General features: G+C 36.9%; 1 protein-coding gene across 1 annotated transcript in view; it reads left to right on the top strand.

Annotated features, from left to right (window-relative positions):
• Positions 1–13238, top strand: part of DNAH7 (dynein axonemal heavy chain 7) — a 245938-nt gene that overhangs the window by 53111 nt on the left and 179589 nt on the right. Inside the window, exons 13-16 of the mRNA XM_077745812.1 lie at positions 2311–2583; positions 3323–3450; positions 6157–6235; positions 11095–11319. Coding sequence (XP_077601938.1) covers positions 2311–2583; positions 3323–3450; positions 6157–6235; positions 11095–11319 — 705 coding nt within the window. The remainder of the gene's footprint in view (positions 1–2310; positions 2584–3322; positions 3451–6156; positions 6236–11094; positions 11320–13238) is intronic.

Here is a 13238-nt window from a genome sequence, read left to right as displayed (position 1 = left end):
TGAACTAGATAGTTATTTGCAGGTTCACTACTCCTCATATTGCCAAAAATAGAAGCCTCTCAAGAAACGTAGTTCACTTTGTCTTTTGTTTAATTTCGGTTTGTCTACTGCCTCCTTCCCTAGTCATACCGTGCCTTGGTTCAAGAATGACTTCTGAGGGAGCTTATGAAACAGACAAATACAACAAGTTAATAAGAATAATAGTAAAACCTTGACTTGCGAGTACAATTCATTCCAGAAACATGCTTATAATCCAAAGCACTTGTATATCAAAGTGAATTTCAAGAACCATTGGCTCACTTACGATCACATGACATTCAGGATCATATACTACTTATATTGCAAGACGTCGCTCATTTACCAAGTTAAAATTTACTAGAAATGTTTGCTCGTCTTGCGGAATGCTCACAGAACATGTTACTCGTGATCCAAGGTTTTACTGTACTAGACATGCTCATGGTGGAGTAAAGGATTACCATCGTTTGAATGAATACAGTTGCTATAATTCAATGGCTATAAAATGCAAAATCTAGGGGCACCTAGGTGCTACAGTTGGTTAAGCAGCCCACTCTTGGCTTTGGCTCAGTTCATGATCTCGTGGTTCATGGGTTAGAGCCCTGAGTTGGGCTCTGTGCTGACAGTGCAGAGCCTGCTTGGGATTCTCTCTCTTTCTCTCTCAAAATAAATAAGTAAACTTTAAAATAAAATATGGCTCTAAGTTTTCGGGTTTCTAAAGTGAAGAGGAAAATTTGACACATTTTTAACTATAACTAAACAGTTCACTTAGACTGCTTTGGTGTCTTTCCTGGTATCAGATTTTGAGAGTGAGGTCTTACATGGGATATTATACATGAGGTAATGGTTCTGAAATCTTACATGTTGCCATCACCTGGTGACATTTTAAAAACACAAATCCACCTTCACCACCTCTTGCCCCAGAGATGTGGATTAACCATGATAGCTGGTTCTCAGAAATAGGTTGCCAGAATCATCTAGGGATATTTTGCTTGTAATCAGTTAGGTTTGGAAACAAGCAGCATAGGGCATTTCAGGTAAGATGACTGAACTTGGTTTCAATGACCTTTGACAACAACTGCAGGTGACATTCATAGAAGAACATTCATAAGAACTGTTCTTATCACAATCTTTGATAAAAAATGAAAGTGAGAATAAAATACACTTTTTTGGGTGTGCTAATTTGGCGCAGTCAGTTAAGCATCCGAGTGACTCTTGGTTTCAGCTCAGGTCATAATCTTACGGTTTGTGAGATGGAGCTCTGCATCAGGCTCCTCACTGACAGCACGGACCCTGCTTGGGATTCTCTTCCTCCCTCTCTCTCTCTGCCCCTCCCCCTACCCAAATAATTTAAAAAATGCTTAAATACACTCCTTTTCACTTATGTTCTCAAGAAGCATCTAGTTCTAAGCGATAGGATTCTCTGAAATCCCACTAGGGAGCATAGAGGGCAAATGCACCCCAGATACCTGATTAAATTATCCAGTTCTCTAAGGAATCCTGGGATGTTATCAAGTAAATGCTGTAGAATATCCATTACAGATCATCGTTTTTGTTGGTTACAATTAAAAATCTCTTCTTCAAATGAGAGGTAGAGCATATATATTTTTAAGTGTAACTTGACTCAAGATACTAAACCATGTAGGCACATTTACTTGCCCTCTTATTTGAAAAGAGGAGATGAGCTTTTGAGATTTGTTTGCTTATTAAAAATTGTTATCTGATCCATTATTCCTATGGTGATAGCAGAATGCATGTTTTGCAACTAGGGATTTCAGTCTGCTCTAGTTGCTGTTCACAGAATCAAAGATCAAAGGTCAATGAATGAGTAAACAATCTTTCTTTGTTCTAGACAGATTACCGCTCAAGGTGAAAAAGTACTGTGATCAAAGGATATGATGATATGACATTGAGCTAGCTTATTTTTTAAAAATAAAGTACAATGCAAGCACTACTTTCAGAAAGCTAGCATTTTTATAGCTGCACAAATAAAATGTAGATTTGGGTTTTTGTATGCTTTTATTCTGCATATTTTCAAGTGACAGTTCTTTCATCTATTTGGAAAAACAAAACACAACCAGGTAGCCTTGAAGTAAAACAAAAATGAAACTTAGATATTTAATATCTGCTGTGATTAGACTGAATATCTTTCTACAGAGATAAGAAAATCAAAAAGACCTTGTGAGAAAAAATAAAAGGCAATAGGGTAATACTGGCATTTTTACAAAGATAAATACTATGGCTACCTTAACTTGTTTTTCAAAACAAACGTTATTTATTTTTCCCTCTGTTTAGGAAAGTAAATCTAAACCAACAACTCTGAAGCCAATAATTCTGAAGGAAATTATCGAGGCCCATAAAGAAAAGGTGAGGGAGGTGATAATGAAAGAGAGCGTGGCGCCTCTGGAACACCTCAGGCTCTATGACAAGTATAACTTTCTGATCACCAGAAAAGCCGAGCAAGATGTTGATGCTTTCCTGGAAGAAAATCATAATTATGAGAAAATAATACAAGAAATTCGCAAATACCAAAAACTAATAGAGGAAATACAGTACACATCTAGAAAGGTGAATGATCCGTTCTTGTACAACTGTTCTTTGTAAATAACGATCTTTTCCCAAGTTTATTCAGATATGTTTGTAGAGCCTGCAGTCAAAGAATCAGACCATTACTCTCAACAGGGAAAATACTTCCTTGCCCTGTGCCAAACATTGGCGAGCCCTGCACAGGGTTCGTGTGCTCATAGGGCTGGAAGTCTAGTGCTTCAAGTCTGACTCTTAAGTATTTACATGATTGGACCCCTCAAAAATTCCAAGAACTTAATTTTTTTTTGACTTTAATGTTTATAAATCCTTTGGAAAGTATGGTAATTATACCAAAATGTGATTGCTTCTGTTTAGTAAGAGACTGGAAATTTAAAATTTTCCTTTGTCCTTTTTTATAGTTTCCAAATTTTCCTCCCTAAGCACGCACTCCTGTTTTGTATAGAGCAAATATAGCATTTAAATCCCTTACTATCTATTTTGCAATAACTCAATTCTGCAAAGTTCTTATATCCATTTGTTGTCCTGAAATAGAATTGGCTTCCAAGATAACAAACTCTTGAAGGAGATTTACCCAGAAGATAGTTGTAAAATACAAATGAGCATTTCGAAAACCCTGCCTGCATCATATTAAAAAAAACCCACAAAAACTCAATTTTGTTAGATCATGCACACACAAAACCAATATTGTGAGAGAGGCAAAATTGTGGGCATCTTTTATTTCTTTTTATGTTTATTAAGCTTTTAATACTTATTATTGTAGACTGTCCGTTTAGGAATGTTTGAAGTGCGCTGTGAGGAATTAATCAGAGCTTTGGTGAAGCGAGCAGAAGTTATTTGTGGAAGACTTATAGCTAAAATGTTCAGAGATCATCAGGAAGTGAATACAAGGTATTTATGTGATATTGACTTTTTTTTTCAGGGGGATGTTAGAATCTATTGTCATATTGATGACAAATAAAATTATGGATTAAAACAGTGTCATCGATGATCCTCCAAGAAGATAAATGCCAAACTTACTTCTACTTGGCTTTGTTATTTTGTGTCTATTATTATTTTTCACCACAAATACCTTCCCAATTGTCTCAGTTAAGAGGTATTAAAATGTGCATTTTGTTTGCGCAAGTAAGATGGGTGCTATCTAACTTCACGAAGGTGAACAATAAGTTTGTCTAATCAGTAGAGAAAATGGATTTTCAAAGTGGACTTACCCCGTAGTTGTCATGGGTCCTGATGGATACTCAAATTTGGAACTTCATCTTACTCTGATTATTCTTCAAAGCTATGATAACTTGTTGTCTTAACTAAAAACTTATTTGTTGACGAACCTGGAGACTTTTAGGACAACTGGCTCATGTTAAGTAAACTCACAGAATGCTCAGGTGTAAAGCAGAACACCTGTTTATTTAACGCAAGAAGCAGAACTAGTCTTTCAGCAATTGGTTTTAGTGTTGTTCTTGGAACCTCTTCTCTGGTATCAGTTACGTGGAAAATCTTCCCCCTCCCCCACCAAATACTCAGAAATTTTGTAACAGTTACAGAAGTAGAGGAGAAAATTGGATCTTTGAAAAGAACATTCAGGCTATAGAAAAGCCAGAAGGAAGCTTGTATTCGGCACAACAGTAGGTACTTACACTCCAAATGTGAATAAAACTGCTGAGGGAAGTTACAGTGTTGAAGAGGAAATAGACATGCAAACTGGTAGATTACAGTAGGACTCAGTAAATAGTGTAGTGAGCCACAAAAGTAGAACAGAGAAGGAAATGATGAATTTCTTTCACAGCAGAGGTTGGGGAAGTGGGGAAAATCAAGGGAAAGCTAGTTACAAAGAGGAAGAGGAAATGAGAATTCATTTTGAAGGCTGAGTAGTAGGAGTCTGCCAGGTGAACAATGTAAGTAAAAGAATTCCAGTTAGAAAAAAGTAACATGACGAAGGGGGTGAGGTATGAAAATGGCATGGTATATTTTAACAAGTAGGACTGATCTGTGTTCCTTTAATAGACACTCTGAGGAAAGCGGACTTGTGTAGCTTCCTCTCTGGGAACTAGAATCCTATATTCAGCTGTAAGAGCACCTTTTCTTCTAAAAGTTCTGGAAGAATAGTGAAAATGTCTTTTACTTGTAGCTTTGTATGCTGAGTGAAATATTTATTTTAATTTCATAGCTATTCTCGCTGCCCCCTAACTGCCCTCTTAGCTTGTACCAGTTCTACTTTTTCCCTTTTTCTCCTAATCCTACCTCTCACCACACTCACCGGATTTATAGAGGACATATCCAGAATATTAGTGGAACCATAGGTACAAAGGCCTCAACTTCTTGCCCCTACATGTCTCAGCTCGTCTGTATGAACCCTTCATACCTGTCTGCCCGCATTTTCAGAGGGCGAGAGTCAGTCACACCATCCAAAGTTCTTCTCTTTGCCTATGGACTCAACCCCATTGCCTCCTATCTATCTGGAGCTGCTTCGGCCAGTCACCCGTCTCCATTGCATCTCATTTTAAATCTCTCCTTTGCTGTGGCTTCTGCCTTTCAAATGTAAAATCATGTTCAAAACCTTCTTCCATCTTCTACCTTCGCCCTACTTCACCCCAACCTCATCGCCATGCTATTTCTCTCTCCCTTCATCTCACAGCCAATCTTCTTGAAGAGATTGCTATACATTTTACCCAGACTTTTTAAGCTTCCACCACTTTTCTTTTTTTTAACCTCACAGTAAGTTTGTTATATTGGCCACAACTGAGTAGGAAATATGTGCATATTACCAGAAGTTTCTGAGCATATAGCCCCATTTTATCCATTTCCTGCGAGTAGAGTGAATCACTCTTATTTAGTACCATTTTTTTGGTGTTATCTCAACTGAAACTCTGGTAGAGCCCCTAAAATTCTAGGTTAGAAGTGATTGTTTACGGTCCTGTCTTTTATATAGGATTGTGAACTGCTTGAGAATCATTATATCTTCTCCACTTCTCTATCTCTGTCACTTAATATTATGATTGAGGGTGTAATAGATGATCATTAAATGTGTATGAATGAGTATGGATACAAATTTGCTTTTAATTTTTTAGATATCATACAGATAAGAGCAACTTTATTTTTCATGTAATGGCACATTTTTAAAAATTTTAGTTAACATACTGTGCAATATTGGTTTCTGGAGTAGAATTCAGTGATTCATCACTTACATACAGCACTCAGTGTTCATCACGACAAGTGCCCTCCTTAATACCCATCACCCATCTAGCCCACCCCCCTCCTACCTTCTTCCATCAACCCTCCATTTGTTCTCTATCATTAAGAGTCTGTTAGGGCCTGTTTCCCCCTTTTTTTTTGTTTTAACTTTTCCTCCTTCCCATATGTTCATCTGTTTTTTTTCTTCAATTCCACATATGAGTGAGATCTTATGGTATTTGTCTTTCTCTAACTGACTTATTTCACGTAGCATAGCACACTCTAGCTCCATCCACATCATTGCAAATGGAAAGATTTCATTTTTTTGATGACTGAGTAATATTTGTAATGGCATATTGAAATAGGATATAGGAGTATATTTAGGAATAAAGTTTAATTACATAAGATTAATTTTGTTTGGTGTTTCAGATTATGTGATGAATTTGAGAAGATAGCTGAAAAAGCTCTTAGCACTCCTCCAAATACAGCAGAATTAATGGAAATGAAGGTATTATTTATAAACTCTTTATAGTCGTATGTGTATAAGTTAATTGTTATTTCTCCAGCTGTTATTAGTTAATTATCAACATGATAATACAATAATAAGTCACTCCAAAAGTTAAAAACAGACTTAAAATAATGCGTTGTTTTGTATTGTTTTCTTATTCTTAGCCCATGAATCTGAAGTGTGGTGATTCAGGCTGGGTACTCACAAGCCAATTCTGGTAACAATTGGGTCACTCACCCAACTGGGTCTGCTAGTTCTCAGTTGGGTGGACTAGTATAACTGTCTTTGGCAATTTGACTCTGCTCCACTTGTTTTTAAACTTCAGCAGGCTCACTGGCCATGTTCTCAAGGCATGGTAGAAGACACAAAAGCAAGTGCATGTGTACAACTGCTTTTCAAGTTTCTCTGTGCACCACATTAGCTAACATCTCATTGACCATGGCAAGTCACAGGGCCGCAGTCAGCCTGAGAAGACACCACGGGGCAGAGATTTCACCCCTGGGGGAGGTGAAATACTGGAGCTCTTAGTGTAATCATCTCCCAATATTTTTGAGAGCACTATTAATACTTATTACCATGCTGATAGGCATAAAACGGGACTGTCTTGGGCAACCTGAGATAGGTGGTCATCCTTAATTTTTTAATCAGATATTTAATCTTTAATAATTTATATTCTATAAGCTATTTTTGTAATATACTAAAATTTTCTGGGGTAGTTTGCCGAAATGTGTTCTGACCATAGGATTAATGGTACTAAAAAGATTAGGAAAGTCTTACTTTAATCATTTTTCGTGTTCCTTCTATGTTTGAGGTTTGCCTAATCATGTGTAAAATAGTATAAAACAACTAGCTAGTCACCATTGCATTTAATTCTTATAACAACAGCTTTCATAAGACTTACCCCCCCTCCTTTTCCATCCAGAATTACCAAGATCTAAAATAGAATCTTTCCTTTTTAGATTTTAAAATATTTAAGCAAACCCAGAAAAACATGTAAAATCATTCAAAACTTTGTATAGGCAAAGAATTACAAAAGTCCAAATGCTTGTGTGCATTCTTTATTTACTTAACAGTTTTTTTAAATCATTAGAACCGACTTCTACATATGTGCCTTTAACTAAAATTCCATTTTCTTTAAGTATTTGTACTTGGATTGGTGTTGTTAGTATGTGAATCTGTGTGTGTGTGTGTGTGTGTGTGTGTGTGTGTATTTGATACACACATCAATTTATAATCTCTTTTAGAAAAGTTTTATATTAGTTGTAAGATGTCAAGTGATGCTTTGATTATGGGTGATTATAAAGTAATCAGAGAGTCCCACAACTGTAGATCCTTGGGAAAAATGAATATTGAGTATGAAGAGTGTCATTTATTTACCTCCTAACTGTCACTGGAAATACTCACAAATCTGGAGTTATTTAGTGTGAATTTCTACTGCTCATAGCAACCTTGAACAGAATTAGCAAATAGGATTCATGAACTGGTATTTAAAATACTGCTGTTAAAATATAGTCACACGAGGGCAAAATAACTTCTCAATTTGTTCAATCCTGAAATCAGTCATTTACCATCAGTAGGGGAAATAAAAAATGCAGTCATTTGACTACATAGAAATCTGATTAACCAAAGTACAAAAGTATATTTTCAGTTAGATATTTTGTTACTTGTGGAAACCACCAAGGTTCCCAGCTCATTTGTTGGAATTTGCAACATAATATTTAGTCTTTTTAGAATCATCTACTAATGAAAGCCTTTTGGACAGTGTTGCTTTTTTCCATTTATATTACAGAAGTAAATTTTTTAGCAATATGGGATTGTACAAAATAAAAAGCAGAGGTTCATCTTTTCCCATAATTCATCTCTTCAGAATAATAATTGTAGTTTAGTGTGAATTCTGCTCTTTCCAAACATATACAGTGTTAAAGTTAAATAACACTAGAGAGAGAGAGAGAGATGAAGAAAGTCAGAGATTGAGATTGAATAGACTTTTAAACATTGAAAAAACAGCATTTACTTCACAGACAGGGAGGTAGGAGAGGAAATATAGATAGTTACAAGTAATTGCCAACCTCATTTTTCAGGGGGTAGCAGTTTTCCTTCAGCACTTATATTATTAAGATATGTAAATTAACATTTGCAAAAGAGCTTTGAGAGAGCTATATCTGTATGTGTACAGATACACATGCGCCCATGCTCATGCACATGCTTGTACATACATACACCTGTACGTTCACACCCTCCCCCCCAGATTCATTTTTGCAAAAACAAAATCATTACTCTGCTGCACGTTACATTATTCACTTGACAACATACCCTCTTTGTATTTCGCCTAGGTAACAAGGAATCTTGTTTTTTTCCCAAGATCAGTAGTTAATTACTCTAACATGATTTATTAAATGATCTGTCATTTCACTCCTGGATTTAAATGCATCCTTTCAACATTAAACTTCCATATGTACTTGGATCTGTTTCTAATCTCTGCTCCATCCTCTCTTCCTGGGACAGAACGAGAACTGTTTACATTATTGCATCTATATATAGTATGTTTTCATATTTGGCCAGGCTAGTTTCTATCAATTTTCTTTTTCATGATTATCTTGGCTACTCATAAGTATTTACCATTTCAGAGACTTTCAGAATTATATCAAGTTTCATTTTTTGAAATGCCATTGCAATTTTGATTGAAATTCAAACTTTGATGGAAATCCTCCTCATTGGAGAATTTACATATTGAGAATATAACATCTTACCATATGTTTCTACATTTATGCAGAATTTTAAATATGTCCTTCAACAAAGTATTACAGTTTTCCACATACAGATGTAGCCCATTTCTTATTAAATCTGTCTGTAGCTATATTTTAGTTTTTGTAATTAAGGAAAGTGTCGTAGCGCTGTTGTCCATGGCAAGTTTGCACTTTCACATTTGTTATGGTGGCGGTGATTTGACTAATAATTGTCTCCCCCAACTAGACCAGAAAGTCTCTGAGGGCAGAGCCCCAGGCTGTTGGTTGTCACACAGAATTTCCAGTACCTGCCACAGTGTCAGGCACATAGTAGGTACCCCAAAATGCTCTTCTGAAACAATAGAGGATATTACTTGTTTCATCTCTCCCAGAAAACCAAAAATTCTCTGGTTTTCTTCCTTTTTAATATTTATTTATTTTGGAGCAGGAGAGGGGGATGGAGAGAGAGAGCTAAAGGGAAGGAGGGAAGAGGAGGGGCAGAGAGAGGGGGAGACACAGAATCCGAAGCAGGCTCCTGGCTCTGAGCCGTCAGCACAGAGCCCGATGTGCGGGACTCGAACACACAAACTGAGANGGGGGTAGCAGTTTTCCTTCAGCACTTATATTATTAAGATATGTAAATTAACATTTGCAAAAGAGCTTTGAGAGAGCTATATCTGTATGTGTACAGATACACATGCGCCCATGCTCATGCACATGCTTGTACATACATACACCTGTACGTTCACACCCTCCCCCCCAGATTCATTTTTGCAAAAACAAAATCATTACTCTGCTGCACGTTACATTATTCACTTGACAACATACCCTCTTTGTATTTCGCCTAGGTAACAAGGAATCTTGTTTTTTTCCCAAGATCAGTAGTTAATTACTCTAACATGATTTATTAAATGATCTGTCATTTCACTCCTGGATTTAAATGCATCCTTTCAACATTAAACTTCCATATGTACTTGGATCTGTTTCTAATCTCTGCTCCATCCTCTCTTCCTGGGACAGAACGAGAACTGTTTACATTATTGCATCTATATATAGTATGTTTTCATATTTGGCCAGGCTAGTTTCTATCAATTTTCTTTTTCATGATTATCTTGGCTACTCATAAGTATTTACCATTTCAGAGACTTTCAGAATTATATCAAGTTTCATTTTTTGAAATGCCATTGCAATTTTGATTGAAATTCAAACTTTGATGGAAATCCTCCTCATTGGAGAATTTACATATTGAGAATATAACATCTTACCATATGTTTCTACATTTATGCAGAATTTTAAATATGTCCTTCAACAAAGTATTACAGTTTTCCACATACAGATGTAGCCCATTTCTTATTAAATCTGTCTGTAGCTATATTTTAGTTTTTGTAATTAAGGAAAGTGTCGTAGCGCTGTTGTCCATGGCAAGTTTGCACTTTCACATTTGTTATGGTGGCGGTGATTTGACTAATAATTGTCTCCCCCAACTAGACCAGAAAGTCTCTGAGGGCAGAGCCCCAGGCTGTTGGTTGTCACACAGAATTTCCAGTACCTGCCACAGTGTCAGGCACATAGTAGGTACCCCAAAATGCTCTTCTGAAACAATAGAGGATATTACTTGTTTCATCTCTCCCAGAAAACCAAAAATTCTCTGGTTTTCTTCCTTTTTAATATTTATTTATTTTGGAGCAGGAGAGGGGGATGGAGAGAGAGAGCTAAAGGGAAGGAGGGAAGAGGAGGGGCAGAGAGAGGGGGAGACACAGAATCCGAAGCAGGCTCCTGGCTCTGAGCCGTCAGCACAGAGCCCGATGTGCGGGACTCGAACACACAAACTGAGATCATGATCTGAGCCAAAGTCGGACACTTAACTGACTGAGCCACCCGGATGCCCCTCTGGTTTTCTTTTTTACGTGTTGCTCAGTATTTGCTATTTTTCTTTACTGCTGTTGTGAGGAGGTGCTTGGGACCGATGAGAAGTAAACTATGCTGCAGTCTCCTGTCTTGAACCAAAAATCTACACTTCTAAGAAGTCTGTACATATTTATCTGTACATATTTATGCAAAGCATCTCCACAGCCCCTTTTGTTACTTGAGCTGTTCATTAAAATGTCATTTGTAATTTTTGTTTTCCTGCAGGCTTACATTCAGAAGGTAGAGACAACTGACATGGTTGAGCTGGGACAGAGACTGGTGGATTCTAAAAACTGCCTCGCCTTCCTCATTGAGTGCATCAACTTCTCTCCAGCAGACATAAGGCTAAACAACAATGTTTTCCAGTGGTATGGGAGAATGGACGAAATTTTTGATGAGCACAGGAAAATCATTAAAGAGAAAACAGAACAATATCAAGATGGTCTTAAGGTTGGCATCCTAGATATTTTAAATTATTTTCATTTTCTGGAAATGTTTAAGTTTAGCTTTTTACAGAGCATTGTCAACTCCTCTGTTTCACAGGTCATATATGCAAGCTTTCTCATAGCATCAATTTCAGTAGAAGATAGTATACGTACTACATCGACATGGTATCATTTCTTGATTTTTCAAGGGCAAAAAATGCTAATATAGTGCCCCAAAATGACCATAAATAAAAATAGTGTTTACCTTATACAGCTTATAACACACTTTTGAGTTATTTTTATTGTGTAACATCAAAGCTCTCTTGGTGAAGTGTGCGTTCACATTTCATAATCATTCAAACTCACCCAATAATTGTGCCCAGAGTCCTCGCTCTGACATTCAGTGACTCTTACCTTTTTGTGTATCTTTGATAGAAGATGGTTTGGGATGTCCCCTCGTCTCCTTATCCAGCTTCATCTTCTATCTCCTCCATTCCTTGTTCTTGACTTCTCAGTAACCCTGAGCAACTTTTAGGTCCCTGCCTTCCTACACCTCTCCTCTCTTGCAGATTCTGTCCATTGGCTCGTGAGTGCACCACTGGTCTGCACATGTGCTTGTCTATCTGGTGTACTTGATTGACTTTCTCAGAAATCCACTCAATCAGACCTCAATTCTCCTTCTCCTTTGCTCCCATTACACTTTTCACACATCCTCACAGGACTAAGTACGTGATCGTTTATGTTATTATTGTCAGGTGCATCTTCCCAACAGATAGTCAGCTCTTTGACATCAGGGCTGTTTGATTTGTTTCTTCCCTCCATTTATACCCACGGGCTGGCGCGGTGCCTGACACACTAGAACAGTGTGAGCACTCCATAGCTTTTGTCTAAATAAATGATTTTGCATTTTCAGTTTCATTTTACAGATGAAGAAACTGAGGTTCCCAAAGTGAAGAGACTTGTGCCTGGCCAGCCAGGAGAGATGTCCTTTGATAGCAAGTCTAGCCTCTTTCGGTCACCTTACAGAAAATACAGTTAACTCGCAGGATGTGTTGTTTAGAGAATAATTCATAGACTTAACAAAAACCTTTATTTTAAACTATAGGGGCGCACAGGTGGTTCTGCTAGTTGAGTATTCAACTCTTGATTTTGGCTTAGGTCAGGATATGCTTGTTCCTGAGATTGAACCCTCCGTGGGGGATCCATGCCGAGTGTGGAGCCTGCCTCTCTCTTCTTCTCTCTTTGCTCTTGCTCTACTTGCACGTGCACATGCTTTGTCTCAAAGACAAAGCAAACAGAAACTTTTTTAAAAATCCTATAATCTAGATCTCTGTATATTTAGGTCATTTCAGTATTTTTTAAACCTGTAGAAAACATTGTTAATAGTGTTAGACACTGAAGTTACACTATAATAGATTATTGGAAAACTGCTAGGTGTCCCAGAGTTATCTATACTTTGTTGTAAAGTTTACTATTCTACAAACTACCCATAATATTAATGAATTTCATTCTCTCATTTTCCTTCCCCAACTGAGCCAGAGCAATAAAATTGCCATGAACCAGACAGAGATCACCCTAGATAATCCACAAAATATAAAATCTATTTTTGAATAACCCAGATTTGACTTTTGAATATTTTGTTAAGAGCCAGTGATTTTTTAAAGAGCCATTTAATTTGGAGTGCCTTACCAATGACAAGTTTTGTGTAATGAGCTTTTCTCATTACAAAACACACCTAGTTTTGGGTTTTAAAATTTGAATTTATTTACCTTGCCCATAGGACAAGAAGAATAACCTTGAAAAATTTTTTTTTTGTATTGAAAGTTGAAAAACTTCTGTACTCAGAACACAATTAAAGAAAGTCTGTCTTTTACATTGTTTATAAAAATGCCGTGGATCTCTTTATAGCCCTTAAAAAAGTGGAACTGTCTTTTAGTCCCATAC

The sequence above is a fragment of the Crocuta crocuta genome, unplaced genomic scaffold, assembly GCF_008692635.1.
Source record: "Crocuta crocuta isolate KB4526 unplaced genomic scaffold, BGI_CrCroc_1.0 scaffold564, whole genome shotgun sequence".
NCBI lineage: Eukaryota > Metazoa > Chordata > Mammalia > Carnivora > Hyaenidae > Crocuta > Crocuta crocuta.
The sequence above is the reverse complement of the archived record's forward strand: the minus strand, read 5'-3'. Positions and strand labels throughout refer to the sequence as shown.